Below are 24,816 nucleotides of genomic sequence, written 5' to 3'. Positions count from 1 at the left end.
AGGTTTTTTCCAGATGCTCTGAAAAATACCCCTCGTCTTATAATCAGACCTCAAATAGGTGTGACTATGAGACTAAGATCCAGATCACATTTACACTGTATTATAAATTACCATATAATTTACATTTAATTAATGAAAAATGTTAACACTGGAGATCACAATTACTGCTCCATCCAACATAGCAGTGGCGGGAACACAGCTTTACATACTTTAATAAAATGCAACTCCCAAAGTTCCCTCCAAGTCATGGGACACGTTGACCAAGAACTGAGGAGTTGTCTGTTAACTATCCTGTTATATATATACACTAAAGGCATACCATGCTTTAAGGACACTCACGAGTAAGAACATAGATGCGGCACAACCATCCCCCTGTTTACATACTCTTGCTTCGCAAGAATGGACACATAACATCATCACACCAGCACGTGAGTTCGTCTTTCGAGTGTCTTTTAAGTGGTTCATGGTGGATATGACCTGATGAGTGCAGTGCAGTACATGCGCTGATAAGTGAAAGAGGTAGTGCTTCAACTTTAAGTACATTTTACATACATGTTCTGGACCCATTTGTGTACGTTAATGTGGGGTATACCTGTACTGCTCTTGAGTATTTACAGCAAGATCAAGGGGTATATTTTTTCAAGATTGTGTTAAGAGCCTACACTTGAAATTGAGAACCTGGACATTGAGAGCGCAACACTGCAGTTTACAGATTTTTTTTTCATAACAGGGCACTGAATGCCCAATTACCTTGTGGTCGTGTGGGGTCCATGGAGTTTGGCAGCAGCGGCTGTGATCCTGGAACACCAACAGGAGGCTGCAGGGTAAATAAAATGGTTATTGTTGTCATTAATGATAGATCCACTAATGATAAAACATTATTCCTCTCTTTGCTCTCATACCTACAGTGATCCTCTCCTTAGCCCAAAACACCTCTCTAGCTTTGTTAGCCTTGCTCTTACCCATCATTAAATAAGTTGTTCTTCCTTATCTTTCTTGGTGGGTCCAAGTCAAATGCATGGTGAATGGTTGCTTGAAACACTGACTTAATAATTCTCAAACAACTCATTAGAACAAAGGATGAGTGAAGGGTAAAGACACCGTCCTGTTCCTCTGAGAAAAAAGGGGATGAAAGTCTGTGTGGGCTACTTGATGAGGTGGTTTCTGGTGGTTTGCTGGCTTGATTGGGAACTGTAGTAAACACGGACCTCCAACATTTTATTTTAATTTGGTGGGTTGCGTTACCACTCCTATAATTGTACACATTAATGTGATTAATGTGAAGGTTGAGAGAGTGCAGTTTATTATAAGACATAACCAAGCACATGCTTCAGATGTTTGACTGAATGATTTATTAGGTGGGTTTTTCTGGAAAGGGATTTTTTATTGAGATTAATTACACCAATGGTCAGTCCAGATACATACAGCCTAGTGACTGCTAAGGATTTTTTTTACTAGAGTAAGCACATTGGTGGGTAGATGTTCATTTCCAGTTCTCCTCCAATGGAAATTCAATGTTATTTGGGGCTTTTTTGCTAATTAACACATAGCAGCATTAGGGCCCTCTAGCAATCACACAGTAGGACATATTCACACATCCTGAGATGCATATGCCCAAAAAGCCAACACCTATACAGCACCCATATTTCTGCTAGACGTGCCAAGTCTGACAGGAGAAACATATTGGTGTGCTTAAATGACATGTATCTTCTATAAGACCCCAGCTTTAGAGTCTTGTATCTTCATCAAATGGTTTTGAATAGCATGGATCAAACCCAAGTCATTTAGCCTTAAATTCAGCCAATTCAATTAGAACTTTTCATTATTTTCTTCCCTATAATTTCTCACACCAACTATCCGCTTTTATGCATTAACCTAAAAAAAAGGCAGACCTGTTTAATAAAGATTAATGTCCATAAATATTTAAAGCATGTAATCATACCTGATTTGGCATTCTGATGTTAGGCCTTGGGCCACCAGGATACCTGGGAGACATGAAGGGCTGAAGAGACAGAAAAAAAGGTTTTGCGTAACAGCTAGTGATGCAATATGATATGGGCTGGAACGTCAGAAACCCACAGACTGACAATAGGGTAACACAAGTATGTGGTGGCGGATAAATGTGTGTGTTAATGTATGGTTTGGATAGTGTGTGTGTAAGTGTACAGTGTTTCAAAGTGTGTGCATGTGTATCTGCTTGTGTTAGCATTTGCGAGACAATGGTGTTGTGAAGTTTCTGTGAGTATGTGGTGTAAGCATATGTGTGTCTGTTACTGTATGCTGTTAGAGTATGTGTTTGGGTAGTGTGTGAGTGTATGTTAGTGTATGGTGTTAGCATGAGGGTGTGGGTTTGTGATTATGGTGTTGGAGTGTCAGGGGTGAGCCTAGGCCCAATGGTGCCTCAGAGAGAGAAGGACCAGGATGAAGACCTTGTGTGGATGCATGTGTAGGTGTACATATATTAGAGTGAGGGAATTGGTTTTAGAGCATGTGTGTTAGTTATGGGGAGAAGACAAAGAAATACTGCATCCAGGGGCCACTAACCCTAGGCTCGACCCTGGATCAGATGTGATCAGTCAACTGAACCCACTGTTCATTGTACCACGTGGTGATTTCCCTTCTAACACCCAACAACTGCCTGTGTGTAAAATGGATAATATGTTCCCACTACTGTGAAAACACACATTGCGACGTTGTCCCTGTGATTAGTTGAATGTTAATTGGGATAACCTCAGTTGGAGAAGGTTATTAAATTAAAAATACTATCATAACTGCCAGGCACATAAAGGCGTGCGGGGAAGAGATTTGATTGTATTTTAGCCATGGCTGGATTAATGCCTCATTTTAGCCCTTTCTGTTCATGCCGAATAGTAATATAGTAAAATACATAGTACAAACTTATAAAGCATACTCTAATGAGGTAAACCCTGGCCTTACCTGACTGTGAGGGCCCATCATGGGGTTATTGGGGTTGTGTGGAGGAGGCTGTGCATGAGGTGACGGCTGAGAACCTGGAGGCCCCTTTAAGAAAACCAAACACACAATGATCAATAATGGTCTACAGTGCTATGACAGCAAAGAGAGTGAATTTCTATTCATTTTTTAAAGACTGAAACATAATGGCATTCAAGAAGGTCCTATCCAAGGTAGACCTGCTGATTTAGGGATGTTCTCTTCGGAATTTATAACCAGTATACATTTCAATCTTGAAACAAGTCTGTGGCAGGGATTTAACCACAAACCCAGTGTCGCCCAGTTAGTGTACACCATCTGAACGTTAGCTATTTCTCAACAGATTCCTGTATCACTGGCAAGACTGCATATCTGGGTTTCTAACAGTGCCTGGCAATGCCTGTCATGATCTTGTAATACAATGTTGAGGACCGTTATAATCCTCTGCTTCTAGTGCTCCTTTTTGCCATACGCCAGGGGAGGGCTAGCAAGGGGGCTGTTCTGAGTTGACCATTTTTGGCCAATACCTGAAGCTTTTATTGTGTTCTACTTGCAATTCCACATGCATCCACTGGGTTGTCTACGGTAATAAGCACTTGTATCCTTTGCATATATTCTATATGTTCCCTTTCTGTAAATACGTTTTGGGCAGGACTGGATAGTTTATATTATTCTATGGCGTAATGTTGAGTTTTGAGGAAGAAGTATTTATTTTATTAACACAATTGAATTTCTAAACCCATTTTTGTCTGCATCGCTTAAAGAACTGTGACTTTTAGCGCACTGTGGTAAACTCACGTCCAGCAGAGATTTGGGTCTCAAAGAAACTGAAAAGGTACGGTTACGCACATCAATGATATTACATTTTAAAGCTAAATTTGAAAGCGGAAAATAAAGTTCCCTTTTTTCTCGCTCCTATTGCTAATTGGCTAGATTGTAAAGGAAGGAGCAGCAATGCTTTATGACTAGAGACTATGTGCTCCACATACTATTTGATAAGTCAGACTTATTTTTAGTATTTAAAATAACAATCTTTTTTCCCCTCTCTGAGGATTTGGGGGGGGGGGGCGTCTATCACAGACATCTGCTTTGAAATTGGATCCCATATAACAGGAAGTGTAGCATGAGGCCTCTATAAGGACAAAAGGGTCTGCATGAAAAGCTGTATTTGTTGTTTAAAGTGCTGTTCCACCTACTCTGCCAAATCGAACACTTTTGTAACTAAATGCCCCATTAGAAACACGTGTGAATCCCGAGTCCTTCCCACAAATAATTCTTTAAAATTTTAAATATTGCCTTATTCATAATTTTGGCTACAAACACTTGTCATGTGACACAAAAGCAGGCACAGATAGGTTATTGCCATAGAAATGAAAAAGCCTTCCCAAAAGTTTCAGCTTCGTTGTATCAACCCTTCAGAGAAATAATAAGACTGATGAATTGGCTAGGATTTAGCAAATGTTTAGTGTTATTGGGACAACACCTTAAATAGAATGTTACACAGTTAAGCCTTCTTTGTAGTTGGGTCAGCTTTGCAAGGACTGCAGTACAATACTTAATAACATAAAAAGAAATCTACACAGGCAATGACTGCTGGATATTGGTATAAGAGAAGCTGTTGTATGCGGAAGCGCTCTCACTCTGCATGCTAGTGGTCTTTGGGAACGGAGTAACTCCCTTGCCTTGTCGCTGTAGCAAATATCCCTCTGGTAGAGAATGGGTTACAGTCACAGCACTTGCTTTCATATTTAATAATGTGTCTTCCTGCAGCCTTGGAATTGACGGCCAGGGCTAATATGAGACATATGGCTCTTGCTGGTTTGTGTCTGCGAGCCCAATCCCGCTAGGTACCGGCCTGGCCAATCACGTCCAGGCAAAAAGAAGGGGGATAAATGAACCAATTAATAAAATCATTTTCTATCCAGCTAAGGAGATAAGTGCTTGGCATAGAGACACTTGCCTTCACATGATTAATACATTTCTGGAAATCCAACGATAGAGGGCACTGCCACCTTGCTAATCTCTCGCACACTGCTCCGGAGAAATGTTATTTTTTGACAGCAACAAGTTTTGAAGGGATTTCTCCCCCCCCTCCTTTTTCTCTATCTGCAGCACGCCATAAAATAACACATGCCAAAATTTTAACCAACACTGGTGCGAGGAGAAAAAGGAAGAAACATGCAGAAAATTCTTGTGTGGCTGGGGTTTATTTTTTCTGGTCAGTAGGACTAGCTCATCTATACAACAAACCCCATATCATGGCATTGCTTTAATAACCTTACTCAGAGTAAGGATCTTATGCTCCAGACTCGGACATAATAAGTATCAAGAATAGACATCTAACAAACTTTTATTTTCATGAAGAAAAAAATAACTTCAAAGAGAACAAGCATGGATTGTCACATTAAAATGTAGTTTACTGCTCACGGAATTACACAAGGAGACTACTTACATCCCCCTGACATTGAAACTCTGCCTTAAGACATTCTGTTAACCCTTCTATACATTTGTAACTGCAAGGCCTGAGAGAGCCCCCTAAAGTATTTGTGCACATTAGATGTTGATAGAAGCTTGGACTTATCCAACAGATCAGGGAGTGTAACATAGGCCAGCGTCACCCTAGTCGAAGGTAGATCATATATCATCGCTGGCTTGTATCTGGCAAAAATGGAACTGTAACGGGTTCACCAAGAGAGCTGTAGTAATTCCCAGAGATCACCCAGTATCCTCCTGTTGTCCCCGGAATCACTTCCAGCACCAGCCAGCATGCACACCTTGGAACCCTGCTATGTGTACCCAATAAGTAGACACAACTACCTTGAACTGAGTACAGCAGGAATGAACAGTTTATTGATGTAAAACATAGACTCATATATCCAGAGAACTGCATTAACAAAAATTAACAGATACATGCATACAACCCAACCTTTAATCCCCAGGCAGCAATCCTATTGATGGGATTAATTAAACAATGGAGTTCCTGCCTGTGCTATCTTTGTTTGACAGCCATCTCTGAGTACCTTGGGGCCCTGTATGACAGGTCATTCTGTCACAGGAACCATGCCACTATTTGTTCCTCAATATATCTGCACATAACTGAGTGCAGATTCCATACGTGCGCAGACACATGTTTTGAGACAGATCCATTTAGATCCAATAGACAATTTGCCTAGAAGAAACACCTGATGATGCCAATGCCTAACGGGAATCATGTCCACCAGTCAACACACTATAGACATATTGACATGATGATCTGTTTTATCAGCAGCAAAGTTCCCCTTAGTACTCCTCTATGTAGCACCCCTGACATACCCTCATATACATACCTGGGAACTTTATAAATGAGGTGATCCTGAGACTCTTTAAATATTAACCCTTTAGTCTCACAGCATGCAGATTCTATGTAGCCACTCATCAAATGTGTAAACTAAATTACTAATACTCAATCTTATGGAAACCTTGACATGTCATTATTTAAAGAGACACTTAATTGACTAACATGCATTCAAACAGGGATATCAACCATGGCACGCTGGTAGCAAAAGCATTAAGTGTCTTATTTGTTAGCACATCAATGTACAGTATAATTGAGTGATCTCCAGACTGTGACTCTAAAATTCTTACCCTGAGTCCCCAGTTATGATTATATATGTTTAGCGTCCCTAAAATCTGCATTCCACCCTTAAGAATGGTTTATATACTAGGTTGTTACTAGTTTCTGTCTCAGGATTATAGAACAGTAATTTTAATCAGGTATTATATTCTATTTTATCATTATTAAATGTTTTATAGGCTATAAATGTATTACTACCTAATACTTCTCATGTTATGTGGTTTTCTGCAGTGAGAATATCCAGAACAGCCCATGACACGTGGCAAGTAGTCCCTGGAAAAAAGAAGTGGAAAAGCTTCATTTGGGATGTACTGGGGTCTACAGTAAGGGCCAAACTGGAAATAAAATATGCCCTGGAACTTTAAGCCCAGTAGCCAATCAATTACATGTGCGGCTGCCATCTGGATATAGGCAGCTGTATACGGTGCTCTTATAATTTCTGAAGGACTGGATCTGCCACATGTAATGGCAGTAAAAGTGAGCTGTGAGAAATATCCCACCAGGTATTTGCCCTGTTTGCCAGATAGCCAATCCAGTCCCCCAAGCATGTTTCCTTATAAGAATGTCCGAGTTGGCCATTCATCATGTTAGTGAATTCCTAAAAATTAAACATTACATCTCTGGGCTGTTCTTGGGCCAACTTGGCCCTTTAGTGGGATCTCTAGCTTTCAGCTTTATGTTCCTACAGTGTTTAGATGTAGACTGCAGCTGCACATAGACTTAAAGCTGCCACTAGAACCCTGCCAAGTCGAGATGAAAAGCAGCCAAGGTCTCTTTAAAGAACTCCTAAATGATAACTGTCATACATTTCAAATCAAAACAATGATCCACAGTCTACTTAGGATTTTGTGAACTTTGAACAACAGTGCAGGACGGGCCATGCTGTTACTGGTAGAGTGGTGACCACATTAGAATGTCTGAAGGGCTACTAGTGTATTAGAAAGGCAAGGCTTTTACATAAAACATGAAAGTGATATTCTCAATGTATAAAATGTCTCCAGCAACAGATAACAATCAAATATACCATGCAGTGTGTTGTAAAAAATCAGCCCCTTGTCTAAAGTAAACCTTGTATACTTTGGATATACTCAAGCAGATCTTCATTTTGTTACTCCCTCAAAGGGGTTGTTTTCCACACGTGCCTCTCTCAACAAAACAAATCCTTCTGCAGGTAGGCAAAAATACATATTTCTGAATTTGCACCAGTGACCAGTAGTCAATCTTGTTAAATCATTTTCTGAGGATACATGTGTCTTAATTATATTGTTTGGTGGGATTCTCAAAGCCACACGTGATACAAGAGATATATGCAGTTATGTGGTTACACTGGTATGGGGATATACTACACAGCTGATTTAAGGAGAAACAGGAGCATCTTTGTCGGCAGCACAGATACTTTATGGTTCTAGAGATAAGAGTGTTTGATATCAGATGGGTTCAGAATCCTATGTCACATCTGATTATGATGAAAGTTTCTAATAAACACAGGAGCAAGAACTGGCCCCAGGATATTATACATCCAACAAGAAACGTTTCTGAGCTGTCAAACAAAACTCTGTGTCTTAAGAAATGAGCACTGTGAATAATCACTCCCCAAAAGAGGTTTGACTCATACAGAAGAGCGTAACATTATGTTCCATATGAGTGCTAATTGCCAGAAATTCTTTGTTAATGCTTATTTATTACTTCCAGGCTCTTTTTTTGAGTAGAGTGATGCCCAAGGCCATGTGTTCTACTCAATGCAGAAGGCATACAAAACCAGCACTGCTCACAAAATAATGGCAACTTAATGGGATCACATATTTGTAGTGTCACTTCACAGACACTGAGCTCATGCATTGCAGGTAAATATTTTTTTTTCTCCTATCCAAACTGACTGGTACCCAAGATAACTTACCAAAAGAAATGACTGTGAATATAAGAACTCAGAGTTTAACTAGAGACATACAGTATATATATTACCAAGCTACGTTTATGAGGTTAAGCTCCCAAATTTCTTTCTGCAAACTTTACGAAAATGATTGATAAAGTAATCAGTACACCGAAACTAAGTGTAGACTTGATATTATGCTGGTTTTGGAACAAATGCCAGTCGAATGCAAGGCTGTTAAAGTGTGAGGCAAGGGATACAAACCTATGCAAGAACGCAATGATTAGTTTTAGATGCATACCTGTTCAAACCAAAGGACAGAAAATAAACTTCTCAGTGCAATCTTTATGCATGACTTTACCTGATTTCTAAAATACGATTAAAAATCCCTTATTTTTAATTGTAGGAAATAAAGTAGAACTGGACTTCACTTCTTAACTTAATATTTAATGTTTGCATAAAATATGTTCAGCGTCCATTAACATTATCACGGGGTTGGACAATTCTAAACTGTAATTAGATGTAAAAAGATTGAACTGCATAGGCATCAATTTGGTGATACCTAATTAAATTATTAATGTATTGACAACACAACTAATGCAAGACAGGGGTAGGCGATGTGTACTTTCTCTAAGGTAACTTGCTCAGGTTGTTAAATATTTTATGAAAGGTGGTTTTTGACCGGATACATGATGCAGCAACTGCTAGGAAGTGGATGTTAATGGAAGATTGGAAATCTCGTGAGACAGATACAAGGAAGATAAGGATAAAGTCAGGAGGAGAAGGGTAAGAGGTGATGATGACAGGGCTTATTTTCAAAAGGCTCACAGTTCATTGGCAACTTAGTTCTTTCCAGGGCCAGCTTGACAAAGGTTGTAGTTAAAGGATATCTGTATCTTTGGCTTTATCCTAGGTAGAGATTCATATATGTTCCTCGTCATATACCACTAGTTAGGGAATCTGGTATCCTTTGTTTTGGAACTGGACATTGTTTTTTAACAATGGTTTGAAATATACTGTATATTTCCTGTAGCATTAAGCATTAAATTATCATATTCTACACCAAGGGCCACTAACGTCTAAAAACGATTCAAAATAAGCCTTCACTTTCCAAACAAGTCTTAACCATCAGTATTCTCAGATAAGCAAGACCTTTAGAATCTATGGTCTTCACCTCCAGGAGGATTGAAACAAAAAATGTTCATATTAAGATTAATTTTTAAAAGTATTTATTTCCATTTTAAACCAATCCTGATTCTCACATAATATAATGTTTCATACAGCTGCACATTACTCACGAGTACGTGTTCTAGTTCTGTTATCTTGGAGTGATCTACTAGACAAACACACTGACTCTTTATCGTAGTGTCTTAAACAAGTAAACACCAGAATGGCACCGTCTTAGTGGCATAAAGAATCAGCTAAGTGGGGTGCTTGAGCAAGGAAAGACACTGAAAATATCATATGGCCTTCCTTTTCTTGCTTAAAAGAGACTTCACTCATGCTGCCCCAAACCCGTAGAACTCACTTCCACCCAACCTCCAGCTTTCATCCTCCTTCTCAATATTCAAGAAAAATCTCATATCCCAATTCTTCAGAGAAGTGTATCATCTTTTTAACTTCTCTTCCCTTTCTCAATAACTGATGTTTCTCATCACCCCATTCCCTATGGATTGTAAGCTTGCAAGGGCCTTCTTTACCTAATGTATTGGTTTGTCTTGAATTTCCCCTTGAATATATGTATTATAAAAAGCACTGCATAAATTGTTGGCGCTATATAAATACAAGCTAATAATTACATAATAATAATAGGCTTACAAAGAAAAAGAAAGAAAAGAAGCCAGTAACAAACTTAACAGAGGTAGAAATGATGCCAGACTAAAGAACATTCACTGCTATCCAAAGATTCCTTCCTCACTTCATCCTTTGCATCTTGCCTGTAATTACATTTATACCGCAGTACTCAATCCATTAAGTAACATGTGTAATTAGATATATAGACACTAGAACAGTGATGACTGATTAACCTCCCTTACTTTGGCCATTTTCTTTACACTCCAACACTGCAGGATGCATGTCACTTGGCAGGCATTGACACTTTTTCTTCCAAGATGAGCCACCATGCCTTGTGACCCACTAGCTATGCATTCACTACTTACACACCTATACGTGTGCAGTATAGTTTTCCTAATAGTCTTAGAGTGGTAAAATAGGGAGTCATTGCCAGGATAGACATAATACTGTAAATACCTTCTGATCAATCATGTACAATATTTTGGCATCAGTAGGTGTTAAATAAATACATGATATATTACGTTGATAGACGTCATCTACATCTGGTATTTAAAACAGGATTCTGCCTTGAACCATACTCATGTTTCGTTCTGATAATTAAATTCATCCAGAATACCCCCATCCCATTAAGCGGTTTGTGTAACAGGATACACAGAAATATGGGAGCTGATGACAGAAAAGATTTTAACAACATGCTTGCCTGCTTTTACCCGCTTCATTCTTTCTATTGCATGGAAGACTCTGAGTGCTTTTAGATGCATATTTGGCTTCAGATTCAAGTTCCAGAACATCAACTAATCTAGTCAGTAATCTCAGACATATTAATCTATGGTACGTTTAAGACAGAATGTGATAACAGATAAAAGCCATTTGACCAAATTACTCATGTAAATCATCTAAGCCATATTTGAAGCTACCAACAGAGTGGACATCCACAAACAGCTGGTGCCCATCTGGTGACATTGAGTCATTAGTTCATGTCGGTGATAAAAGGTAATTATTAGGTAGGTACATGAGAGATGTATGGAGAGATTAAACTACTACCGCCATAGGGAAACTAATTTGGTTCCTGTAGTCACCATGCTACTGTTAAAACAGGTTTTGAATATTAAAGGGACAGTCTGCCAAACAGACTCACCAAAGATGAATACATTTTATTAAGTAAGTACTTTAATATGAAGTCTTTACCTGCAAGAAAAAAAGATCTGCTGAAAACAAATTGCTCTACCACTCTCTGCACTTCCCACCAGCTTTGGCTGCTCGAAGCAGCCAATTACTGGCAAGAAAACAGTCCCTTTAAAAACAAGTGTACGGGGATCACCGGAAGCTGCTAATGTAACAAGGAACCCAGTGTCCTGGCACCTTAAGGTGAGCGGCTGCTGAATGGTTTACACGTGTGCAGCATGGGGCTATCCACCTGCGGCCTCACAGTAAAGCGCCAGATTGAAAAATCACAGGCAAAGTTAAAGCAGGGAGTACCCACTTTTTCCTCCAGAACAGCCCTGACCCATCAAGGCATGGACCTCTGAAGGTGTACTGTGGTATCTGGCACCAAGACGTTAGCAGCCGATCCTTTAAGTTTTGTATATTGCGAGGCTGCACCCCTACTGGCCTGCGGCTACGTAGCCCCATACGGAACAAACTGTGATGCACTGTGGGTTCTGACACCTTTCTATCACTTTTTCAGCAATTTGAGCTATTTGGACCACTTTTGATGGGTACTGACCACTGCAGACTTGGAACACCCCACACGAGCTGCAGTTTTGGAGATGCTGTGACCCAGTCGTCTAGTCATCACAATGTGGCCCTTGTCAAAGTCGCTTAGATACTTTGAGGACGAAATGTTCAGTCACTGCCTAATATATCCCACCTACTGACAAGTTGCATGATAACAAGATTACCAGTCTTAGTCCATTCACCTGTCAGTGGTCATACTCTATATGGCTGATTGGTGTATATATATGACTGAAGACTACAAAATTATAGTTTTTCCCACAGCTTTCCAGCTATAGTTAATATACCTTTGGGTGACAAAATTCATTACTTTCTTGCTTATCTGAAACCAAAGGCATGTATATCACCCTGTTAATTACATGCTGCCATAATTCCAGTGAGAAGTGGCTTAATACAACTCAATTATTACACGGTATGACATCGAGAGATCTCTCAGCTATTGTACATGAAATAAGCATATGACCGCTCATTTATTGTTGGTAATTAAAACTTATGTTGTGAAATCCAATCCATTAATGATGTATTAGATGTAATAAATAGAATAGACACCGGCAGCATGGCAGAAGATGAGGATTAACATGTTTTCCTTGTCTGTTTAACTTTTCCATGTGGAAATGTTTTGGTCTAAGTTGACATGTCAAGGCTAACATTGACTCATTGAAAAAGATGATGATTCCAACAGCTCTGCGACTTCCTCCACCATAGTTTGCTTAACTTCACAGTGCAAATGGTTGGCTATGACATCATATGAATTATTATTATAATTTTTTACTGTTTTATATAACGCCATCAAATGTGAATCTGTAGTTTTTAAAAATACAGAACATTACAAATAGAGGTAAGTATGTTTAATGTTTAAAGTAGTTATGCACCCTACTTGATCAAATGCTTAAATGCAAAATGTAACTTAAAAAAACACACTGTAATTCCCATGTAAATGTGACTCATACACATAGATCTACATCACTCGTCCCATAAGCATTACTTTTTCTGGCTACAGACCGGAGCTCGCATTTTAGAGCCAAACTGCAAATACCTGCTTTCTAAACTTTCCAAACCACACTTTGCTCCCCCAGGACACTGAACTGCACTGTTCCAAGCTTAGCTAGCCTCCTTCAAATATCACTCTTCGTGCAGAGCTCTGGCTCCTGACACACATCTTAAGCTGATACAGCTGTGGTTCTTCTAGGTATTTTTTTCTCCTTAAAGTGGCAGTGAACTTTAAAATCAACTTTGGCTTCTTCGGCATCAATGTCCCCAAAATTTAGAGAAGACAGCTTGTACTTTTCCTCTGGTTGGCCAGCACTACCTGGTTGAATGAAGTGATCCAGTTGCCGATTAGCATAGTGGACTTTAACTAGCAATAAATTGCAGGAGTAGTGAGAGAAAATAATTTCATTAGGACCTAGCTACAGGTGATGTATCTGCAGCGCGGACAGCTACACAAAATAGTATTTCTTTGTAGACACATCAAATTTTCTGAAAACTCCAATGGCAGATTTACTGGTGTTGCTGCATTTTCAAACTTTCACTCCACATGTGACATTTAATCACATAGACCTCATGGACATCAGTAATAAAAACTAATGTGTATGTCATTGCATATGTCATAAATAACTTCACATCCTCTCATATCAATGATTAGGCTGTTTTGGACCAAGCTTCAGCCAGGTTTAACTTCTTTTTAGGGTCGCCATTGCATGTCTAGTGTCCTCCTACACAGACCTTTTATTTACTTAAGCATGGGGAGGACAAAAGAAGATTTATTCCCTTTCCTTTGAAATGTGTAGAATCAAACAATTGATGTGCACTTGTTTATTTTTACATTTACTGTAGTTGATGTTGATACTGTATTTCTGGGTCACACCACTTCATTGCAGTGTCTATCATTTCATCATTACATTGCAAAGGGCTATTTTAATACTCACCAAAGTAAGCTCACTAATAACTAAATGCAGCATTAAGAACATCCCCAACAATAAATTTTATTTTACACACAAGAAAAAAAAACCTCACAGAAGTCCAAAATAATAATAATAAAAAGTTAAAACTCGCTAATTAGACACACCGATTAGCACTACAATGAGGACAGGGAGGACCACAAACAAGATAAGGATGGCGAGCATTTTAAGTTTCTTCTTCTGATCCTGTTCAGCCTTTTGCAACTGTTTGAATCCTTCTTCTGTTTTTATAACATAGAACATGACTGTTCTATGTTATAGTCAATTCGTTCCAGAACACCCTTCCAATAAATAATTCCTTATCATGTTAAAGTTTGTCCCATTCATAATTTTTGCCAGGAACACTTCATTGTCATGTGACACAAAAGCAGTCACTGGTAGGCTGTTGCCACAAAAAATAAAATACTTTATTAATAGTTTCTGTGTTTGTTTTTGAGATGAAACTTCCACAGAAAGAAAAAAATAGTGTAAAAGGTTTGTCAAAATAGAAAGGCACGTTTAAGTCATATGGTAGTGTGGTAGATAGACACAAAGATCATTTATTAATCATTAACCAATATGTTCATTTGTTCCTTTAAAACCTGTGCACTTTACAACACTTTTCTTTGATCAAATTATCCTTATTACCTAAGAGATTGCTGCTCTACTGAAGAGGTGCAGTACACTGAATATGGCAACATATGGAGGACCAAATGAAAACCCATTGCTAAACAGGATTTTATTGGATTATGACAGACTTCGCTATAGCTGTGCCTTGTGTGATTCCTCATGTGTAATAATATCTGAATTGCAGCTATTTCTCTCTACAATTTTTCGTGTTCAGAGTCATTCAAGAGTGAGCATTCAAAGAAATCTGTTCTTTTCCCCTGCTCCTCTCCCAGTTCCTCTAACCCTACGGGAAGTAGACGCCAGCCCATTTCAGCATGATGGCTTTTTACAAGAAAGAACTTCGAGTCTCTGATCTGCTTTGAAGCCAAGTCTGGTTAGCAGGGGCACCACATCGTAACTGGAGAGGTAGACTGATTCAGTCCTGCAGGAACTCAAACTCAATTGAAAAAAATGATCCTGTGTTATTTAATATATCAGTGTGACGTTAAACGGGAAAATTGGTACTGGGCATGGACAGTGGTCATATAAATTTGACTCAAGGTGGAGCAACGCGTTAGGTTTTATTAAACACAGATCCTTAATTAACATAAATTCCAGGGTTAAAGGTACAATTTTGCACATAGTTGACAGGTAGTTTGAACATATTGACCATGTTTTCCAGGACACATAAATGCTGCCCTGAACTAAGGGGGTGCATAAACTCATGGACAGTCTTATTTGTTATTTTGTTTTCTAACATTAATACATATAGTCACGTCTGACTAACAATATAAGGACAGCCACAATAAATTAGGAATGCAGTTGGGTCAACCAGTGATTCAGCCATTTGGTTTATCAAATATTTTTGATCATGGCATTTACATTTCAGTCGGAAGGGAATGGTTTGGATAAAAAAGCTCCTGTTGTGAGAATTCTATCTCTGAAAAAAGCTTTTGATCTAACATAGGCTGTGTTAAAGAATATCTGTCCCTTTCTTCATCTTATATTTTTACAGTTGAATAATCACAGCCATCTTGACTTCCTGTTAAAAAATAAAAAGCACAAGCAAGGTAGTTTTAATACATTTGTTTTCTCACGGGAAACGCCGTGGAAGGGACAGCGTCTTTTTGAGTGACTCTGTGGTTCACATGCCCTGTACGCAAGGAGGGATATTGTTAAAACCTGTCTTAAAGGTTCAGGGCCCTGACGTTCAGAACCAATGCGAGCACATGGTGACCTTTGTCTATAACACCCTCAAGCAGAAGCAGATGAAATGCACGCCTCTCTTAGACCTAGCCATCTTTTTTTTTTTCCTCCCTGGCTGCTTCAGAAGCTGTTAACAATTAAAGAGAAATGGTTCCTGCACAGAGAGAGAGAGAGACAGACAGAGAAGTCTAAGGGAACACTAGCAGAACCCTCCCTCCGCCACACAACGCTGAGATTTATGGCCAGCTGTGCTGCTGAGTGGAGCTGGAAATAAAAAAGATGGAAGAGGAGGCCCACATACTTAGAGAGGGGAAATATAGATATGTACATTTGTAAATCTATTTTCACATACCTAGTATTAAACCCCAAGTTGAGGATCCAGTTTGCGCAAATAAACACTTTAGAGAAACAGACACATATTTTGCTAGTCTGCTGTTAAAGAGGTGTATAAAAAGTTATATTAGTGACCACCGATACAAAAAAACGTACTTGGGACATTTGGATTTGCGGCTGACTGTCTGGGTTTTCAATAATCTGAGGGTAATTGGGGAGATTCTCAGGGACACACTGTCCTTCATGTTCTACTCTGATTTAACGTTATCAAACTATCTCACTAGTATATCACAGCAGAAGCCCTGCTTAAAAATATATGCCTCCTCACATGTAAGGGTTTACATTGGGAAAAGTCTCAAGACCAGTATATCTGCCTAGGGCCTATACATTTTCTCATGTGCCATATTGTTCCTAAGGATCCTTCTAATCCCATGGTCATGAAGATATGTTATCATATATAAGCTTATTTTGTGTTTAAGTTAAAGCTCAGTAGCACTAAACACATCTCTGTGAACTGAAAAGTTTCTCCGCACACTGATTTCCACACAATTTTTGATCTTGTTTCTCTAAAGAATTTAATATACATTGAAAATACCGCTATCAAAGACCCAAGGCAGCCCCCTAGCCACTCCTGTAGGCTAGCTACCTCTGCTCCGCCATCTTGTCTGCTGAGACACTCCACCTCATAAGGACATGTGTTCATATACTACGTGCTTTGGAGGGTATGCCTAGGCAGAATATGCCGCTGATATGTGGTGTATAGCCATTGCTAATGTAAGACCAGATAAAAAAAACAAAAGGTCATTTATGATTGACCAGCCATGAGAGATAGCATCATGAACAAGTGAGAAAAAATAAGTCTTCTATGGTCCTAAATGTCACAATAATGCGTATAGAAACAGCACAAATAGGTCTAAATGAAATTATGTAGATAAGATACATTAATCTTGTATGGACCTTGCTCAATTACAAAGCAGCTATCAATAGATCACAAACTTATATAAAAATTAAGTAGATTTTACATGTTGAAATAAAGCAGGGATGCATCATTCAGAATATATCTGTCCCCTGCAGTCATTAACCTCTTCCCTGCTCTGATAAACCATCACGTTGCCTTCCTTTCTAAAACCCTGCTGTCCCTTTGCTTGTGAAGCTCGGGCAAGCATTGTCTGTTAATCCTGTTTGGAGAGGTCTCTTGCTCGCTGATACATACCCTTTGGGATACAAGAGGGCTTAGCACTGCTTGATTTAGACTACATGGCCAGTGTTTAAATGCTTCACTTGCTGAGGAAAAAAACAGCTTAATACAGCTGTCTGAAATCCTGTCAGACAGCATTTGAGCAATGTGAGCCTGGACACTCCAAGAACACAGAGAAGCATTGATCATTTAAAAGGGACTGGATCAACTTTTCTTCCACAACATTTGAAGGGGAACTCTTACCATTTTTTATTACTAGATCAAAAATGTATTTATTTATTTTTTAACATTTTTTTATAGTTCTAGTTTTAGTGTGATATAATGTAGTTGCTCATACAACAGAATGATAAAGCACATACGGCTGCTGTGGCCTAGAACCTCATTTGAACTTCAAAATCTCTCTGACCACATACCCTATGATGAGTTACAAGTCAAGAAATACACCTAATGCAGTATATATACTAGAAATGAGGAGCATGTTTGGAATTTGACCGGCGTGAAATAAATGTGTTCACTACAGCCAATGGGTGCTAATATAGAACTATTTAATGTAATTTAACGTGCATCTTGTAGTCCGGGTAAAGGGCTGGACTGGGAAATGAGGTTTGGCAAGGGCAAGCATTCCATTCGCATACCCAGAGAGTAAAGAGGTACCCAGTGGCCTCGTTATAAGAAAATACAGAGAATTCCCAGGTACGTCTCAATTTCAAATAATAACCCCATCGTTTTTAATAGTTTAAATAGACACCTATTATTTGATGTTTTGTGTCCTTCCTTTACTTTCTTCCCTGTCTACCTCCTCCTGCTACAAAGTGGATGTCATGTGCTAAATTTATTGTAGTCATGGTTGGTTGTGCAGTGAAATATATCAAGAGTGCTATCAATGTAGCTGCTGAGCACTGCTGTCAGAGATGACTTCACCTTATGGATCTTTGGCATGCATGCTTATCCAGCAGTAAGTGTTGGTGTAAACACTAGGTTGAGGTGTACCGGTAAGGCTTTGCTCGCAGCAAAGCTCTGTAAGGTTAGTATCATTGATCTGCAGTGTGTTAACATTGTGCCTCCTGTTTAGGGTCGTTGGAAACAGGGGAGACACAGTCAAGATGATATGAAGCTTATATTTAAAGTGGTACTGCTCAAGGCAATCTTCTCATTGAACTCTTTCTTTCATATTAACTTTCTTTCACTTTAATTCTTTCCATTATTCTGTTTCTACCAACAACCTCTGTTATCCGGGCAGCGTGTAGACATCTATGCGATTTGCGCTGTAAGGCGGAAGGAGGTGCGGTTAGCAGCGGGGGTTGTCTGCGTCCATCGCGCAGACCTTCCCCGTCTGTCAGAGATCAGAGTTCGCCTCACCGGGGAATTATCTCTGACAGACGGGGAAGGTCTGCGCGATGGACGCAGACAACCCCCGCTGCTAACCGCACCTCCTTCCGGCTGCAGCGGAAGTTGCCTACGCGAATCGTGTAGACGTCTACACGCTGCCTGGACAACACACCGTGGAGTCAGAAGCACCTGTAAGATTTTGTTGGGGGGGGGTAAATGGGGGGCATAAGGCATTTCTGTAGGCAGAGTGCTCTATGATATGCCTTTTAACCCCCTTAATGCCACTCTGCCTCCAGAAATGCCTTTTAACCCTCTATACGCCACTCTGGCCACTCCTTAAATGCCTTATACTTCCCTATATGCCACTCTGCCCCATAATATGCCTTTTAACCCCCTAAATGCCAGAGTGGCATATAGGGGTATAAGGCATTCCTGGAGGCAGAGTGGCACATAGGGGGTCAAAAGGCATATCATGGGGCACAGTGGCATAAAGAGGTTAAAAGGCATATCATGGGGCACAGTGGCATATAGGGGGTTTAAGGCATTTATGGGGCAGAGTGGCAAGCCTGGGGGCAGATTTGCATAACTGGGGGGCAGGTTGGAAAATAAAAGGAATTAAAAACAAAATATTTTTCTCAATCATAGCTTTTATTAAAAAAATAGTTTACATGATTTAACATTTACTGGTAAAACTTTTTTCCTATAGGGTTGTCTTATATTTGGGCTTTTTCTTTTTTTCCTAAATTAATATTCCGATTTTGGGGGGTCGTTTTATAATCTAGCAAATACGGTATTTAACATGTGTATCTTGTAGACTTGGTAAAGGGCTGGACTGACAAAGCAACGTCGGCAAGGGTAAGCACCAATTTGCATACCCAGACAGTAAAGAGGTGCCCAGTGGCCTCATTATAAGTTGTGATAGCTACTGAAAATACAGAGAATTCTCAGGTATGTATCAATTTCAAATAATAACCCCATCGTAAAAGTTAGCTTTCACTAAAGAAGAAAACAAGACTGGTTGTTATAATCAATAAATTGTTACAGTTACAGTGTTGCCTGTAACTTAGAGCAGCATTGTATGTACTTAAATAAGTCTAGACAGCGTATTCATCATTAACCTCCAGCAGCACTAATCATTGTTTGATACAGGTGGAAATGCAATATAATTAAAGAAGGTACCTACCTGAAAGAACCCTGGTGGCATGGGTCCACCTGGCATCCCATCATTAGGTGGCATGTTACCCATCACAGGACTGGGAGCAGCAGCTGCACTCTGAAAAAGGAAATAAAAACAGTCAGTCAGTTGTTAATCGGCAAAGGTACAAGTGCGGATTGTCCACAAAATTGTGATATTTTTTACTAGACCAATAGAAAAAGAAAAACACAAACAACTGTTTTTTAGAGTATACATTGTTGGACCATACCATTCTTACTTTAAAAAGACCAGTTAATGTGGTATCGAATGTGTTATGTCAACTCATTTTTCAAAATCAATGGAAAAAATAAAACACTAGCAAAAACGAATTCCTGTCTATCCATAAACACTGCTAACAACCAAGTGTTTCAGGTTCTCCTCTTTTTATTTAATCTGCTGTTACCCATTATACCATAGGAGGTCAGGACCATACATGTGATGGGGCTACAGTATATGGGTTTAGAAACCGAAGAGCAATGCAGATACATACAACAGTTTATTATGTATTATCTATAACTTGACAGCTGGCAAATTGACCTTGATGGACCTTGTGATTCGTTTTCTAAATATTCATATAGCCATCTGCATCCCATAAATTAGGGTAGCAACTTCTTTAAAATCCTTGCTAGAGGCCTCCATACAGAGTAAAACATTTCACGCATTAAAGGGTAGACAGTGGGAAAAGTCTACATCAGGGCCAGGTTGCGGATGACAATGCAGCCCTGGTACTTTGCGGCCAGTGGCGGCCAAATAACGTGTGAGCAGCCGCATATTCTTGCAGAAGTTCTCGCAGCTTCTGGCCATGCGTATCTAGCCAACAGCCGGACACTGCATGTCCTGATCTGCCACTTCAGTGGCAGCATCCCTATACATTGACCACAAGCCACTGAGCCACTAGGTAAATTCCCATTAGACTGGCCAAGCATGTCTCCAGACACTAAACCCTATTGAGCATCTCTGGGGCATCCTCAAACGGAAGGTGGGGGAGCGCAAGGTCTCTAACATCCACCAACTCCGTGATGTTGTCATGGAGGAGTAGAAGAGGACTCCAGTGGTAACCTGTGAAGCTCTGGTGAACGCCATGCCCAAGAGGGTTAAGGCAGTGCTGGAAAATAATTGTGGCCACACAAAATATTGACACTTCGGGCCCAATTTGGACATTTACACATAGGGGTGTACTCACTTTTGTTGCCAAGGTTCAGACATTAATGTCTGTGTGTTGAGTTATTTTGAGGGGACAGCAAATTTACACTGTTATACAGGCTGTACACTAACTACTTTACATCATAGCAGCGTGTCATTTCTTCAGTGTTGTCACATGAAAAGAAATAATAAAATATTTACAAAAATGTGGGGGTGTACTCACTTTTATTGAGATACTGTATATCATGACTAACATGCTGGCACTTTAAGGGTTACAGTATAGGAAGACAGGGTATTTTATTTAAGCATATCTTTTAGCTGAAGACATCCCCTCCAGAGGAAACCGTTTGGCAAGATTCTTAATGCTGAAGGGCGGAAGTGTTTTACCAAAGTTGTGTCCGGTTTCTATGGCAATGTCTGACCTCCAACCATTCATGAAATCTAGCACAGGATTCACATTTCTGTGATTCCTCAACACTAAGCGCTATCCTTTAATACTATGCACCTTCCTTATAGTGGAGTGGGAAGGTCACCTGCTAATTCTAGAGGTCCAATATTCTGCCTAGGGTGTTGACAATCTGACACAGTGCCGAGGAAATCATCATAATATAATTAGGTTTCATTTTATAAGCATTATACATAAAAATAGTGCTGCTTTGTATCCCCATATACATATATGGCTCCAATACAATTTATTTTAGAGTGAGGCTTTTCTCTTGGAAAAATGAAGCAAATCATTTCTAAGGTCCATATAAGATCTATGCAAACTTTTTATATTAAAACTATTATAGTACTTATCCCATGCGCCCAATCATTTGATATCAGGGCTTAATTTACCCTTAAGGCATAACAGCATGTGTCCAAAGAGCCATTTTACTTGTACCCTTCACAGGAACCCCTTACATTTTTGTTGCTCTGTCGACTCCAATGGTCCAATATCCATTAGGTTCCCTAGACATGTTCCTAGGGGCCCCTGAGCATTGAGCAGCCCTGGTGTGTTAATAGATAATGTGTGCAATCTACTGTAGGCTGGTGGCAGGTGCTCAGTAGGGTCACATTATATGACCTAGCATTACACTATGTGGTATGAAAAGAGGAGCCACATAGTTTATTTTTTGTGTGTGTATGTGTGACCCCAGAGGATTTTAATCCTCAACACGTGTTATGGCTATGCCCCTCCTTCAAAGCCTTTTTAAGTCTTCATTTTAATTCTTCATTTTAAGTTCAGCCCTGTTTGATGTTATCAAGCACTTTGCACAAGTTCCTTGGACGTTCCCAGGTATGTTTATGCTGAATTTATTATGCTAGTGTATAGATTCTACACACTGTTCTACAGGACTTGGCGAGGCTGTCCGGCAGCATGTACAATTCTAAGGTGTCCAAAAATGACCTGGAAGCCTTCATAAATATTACAGCTATGTCAATGTTTGATGAGTATTATATTATCCTTCACGAACTAGAAAGAGTTCATTACAGACTGCTTTACAGAATTTCTCCATCAGAGATTGGTAGGTTGATAAATGGCTGCCAGAAATTCTTTCCAAGAAGTCCATAATACAACATATTTATCACTTCCAAACCAAAAGGGGAAAAACTATTTATGTCAAGGAAGTGTAGTGATTATTTTAAAGAGGTTTGTAAAATTAGTAGATTTACTTGCTATACTCACAGTTAAATGTTGAATTCATTAAATTGGTACCTATTTAATTTGTTTTCAATAGATATCTATTGAGATCCTCTGCATGTGTCAAAAAGAAAGGCAGAAGGTAATTCTATTGCTTTCAATGCAAGCACTTTCTGACCAGTGATTGACAAGCAGCCAATATATGAGCACAGATGTGGAGCTACAGCTTTGTGGTTTTGCTTACAAATAAAAACTGTATATTAACATACTTACAGAGTACTTCTTCATTGATGGGGATGCATGGTACAGTAGACTGTCCCTTTAAAATGCAGTATCCTTCAAAATCCCTTACTACCCTATCAATGACTAGGAACAATGAAATGCAGATGGCAAGATGCTGCTCTACACGTCTACATGTTATTAGATCTGTTGCCTATAAAAAAGGATAGGGTGACATTCAGGATGCCCAGCAGACGATTGGAAGGAAGGAATTATTCCAAATTGGACACAAATTTCTACAATTTCATGTATCACAATAAGCAGATTTCATTTCTAGACACTGGTGATAAGTCACAGAAAAATATTCATGTGTATAACTCATAAAGAAGTATTTTGGGGTGAAAAAGAAGGACAACTAAACAACAAAAACCCTCCACGCTCTGAACACTTAAAGGTGCAATACAGGGCCACTTTTAATGTCAGAGGTGTCGTTAGAGGGATGTTTGGTGCAGGGCTTCACCAAACACTTTATCTAACTTTTAACACAATTGCTATTTATGTAATTAATAAAAAATATCTAAAATGGGAAACGTGAAGTTTATTTACCACATTCTATGTGTATGCCCATTTTTGTTTATATACACATTGTTGCAACTTTTAGTGCTATAGATCACTGTGATACACTCATATTCAGCAAACATTCTGAGCTTCTAGAACAGAGAATTCAGGGGAGGAAGGAGGGACAGAGGTATTCGGGACCCGATGAGGCACTGTCCCTCCCAATCAAGAACATATGCGAATTATGCTCCAGGTATGTTTATTTGTTGTTTCCCAACAATTGTGGCAGTAAAGGGGTTAAGCCGTTCAAAATTCAGATATCGCCTCATTGCCGTCATTGCTCCTATCACCTCCTTCCCTGCTTCCACATAGCATTGGCCAAGGGAGAAAAGTACCTTGCTCAGCAAAGCCTCCTGCATATCAATGAGCTTAGCTTCGGCAATAAGAAGGGGGAGAGAGCCGGTATGAGGAAGAGAGGGGGGGGCAAAGCAGTAGAGACAGCAGGGGTTTTAGGTGGGGGGGGCAGAGACACATGGAGGAAAAAGTGGGGGATGGAAAATAATGGATAACGTAAGAGACAAGGAATCAAAGGAGGGATGCATACAATGATCTTGGATCAGGGAGAAAGAAAATATGGTGAGGTGCAAAGAATAATAAAGTACAAATGGTAAAAATTAGGAGTGAAAGCACACCCACAAAAATGTTATGTTCAAATCCAGGGGACAGTATCTTCAACTATGTAGCAGGTAACATTCCAGATAAAAAAAATGTACAACAAAAATCATTAAAATGTTTAGTTGCAGGAAAAGGTCATGAATCTTAAGTTGGTCAACAGGGGTGGGTGAGCGTCACAACACCAGCTAAATCAGTGGTGGACATTAAAATGTCTCTACTGGACCAGTTCTGGTTGTATGCTCATGACAACCTGTTTAAACCTGAGATAACATGGAATATATATACTGCGTCTTCATCTATGCACTCGGAAGTGTCTGATTATTGCTTTGCTAATCAACCAGAAAAATACTCCCGCAACATTCAGTGTGGCAGAATTCCCAGACATTTACTATATTAACTACCTAGACTAAGCAAGAATATAATTTTAGCACCTACACACAGAGATATAACACCAGTCCCTGAAGGACTAGGTGACTAGGGTGCTTGTTCCTGTATTGATGACCAAATGTGTAAAATTATCATCTACATGAATATCTTTAAAGTGTCCCTCTTTATAAGTCCCTCTTCATCTTATGCCTGTATTAAACTTGTCTGCCCTCGTGTTCGGTGTGACACGGCCATTACATCATCACTCAATCGTGATCCATTGAGGGACACCGCAACGCGGTTTATATGTCCATGAGATGTTTTTTGTTTAATTGATGGGATGGTGTCTTAAATCACTGACAATCACCCCTCAGATGCTGAAGGACAAACCAGCAAATCAGTGACACGAATACCTGATGTTAATAACAATATCCCAGCTGTCAACTCTCGGAAAGGTC

The 24,816-nt window shown here is 39.5% G+C and overlaps 1 protein-coding gene across 2 annotated transcripts in view; it reads right to left on the bottom strand.

The window, feature by feature from the left end:
- LOC149280861 (single-stranded DNA-binding protein 2-like) overlaps window positions 1-24,816 on the bottom strand; it is a 109,830-nt gene that overhangs the window by 8,709 nt on the left and 76,305 nt on the right. For both annotated transcript variants that reach the window (XM_089500048.1, XM_089500049.1), the window contains exons 2-4: window positions 19,762-19,851; window positions 1,943-2,002; window positions 751-817 (exon numbers count right to left, since the gene is read on the bottom strand). In XM_089500048.1, coding sequence (XP_089356174.1) covers window positions 751-817; window positions 1,943-2,002; window positions 19,762-19,824 — 190 coding nt within the window. In that variant the 5' untranslated portion in view covers window positions 19,825-19,851. The remainder of the gene's footprint in view (window positions 1-750; window positions 818-1,942; window positions 2,003-19,761; window positions 19,852-24,816) is intronic.

This window comes from Sceloporus occidentalis, unplaced genomic scaffold (assembly GCF_023333645.1).
Source record: "Sceloporus occidentalis isolate IW3139 unplaced genomic scaffold, rSceOcc1.0.p SCAF_145, whole genome shotgun sequence".
Lineage (NCBI taxonomy): Eukaryota > Metazoa > Chordata > Lepidosauria > Squamata > Phrynosomatidae > Sceloporus > Sceloporus occidentalis.
Note: the sequence above shows the minus strand (reverse complement) of the source record. Positions and strands in the feature narration are given on the sequence as shown.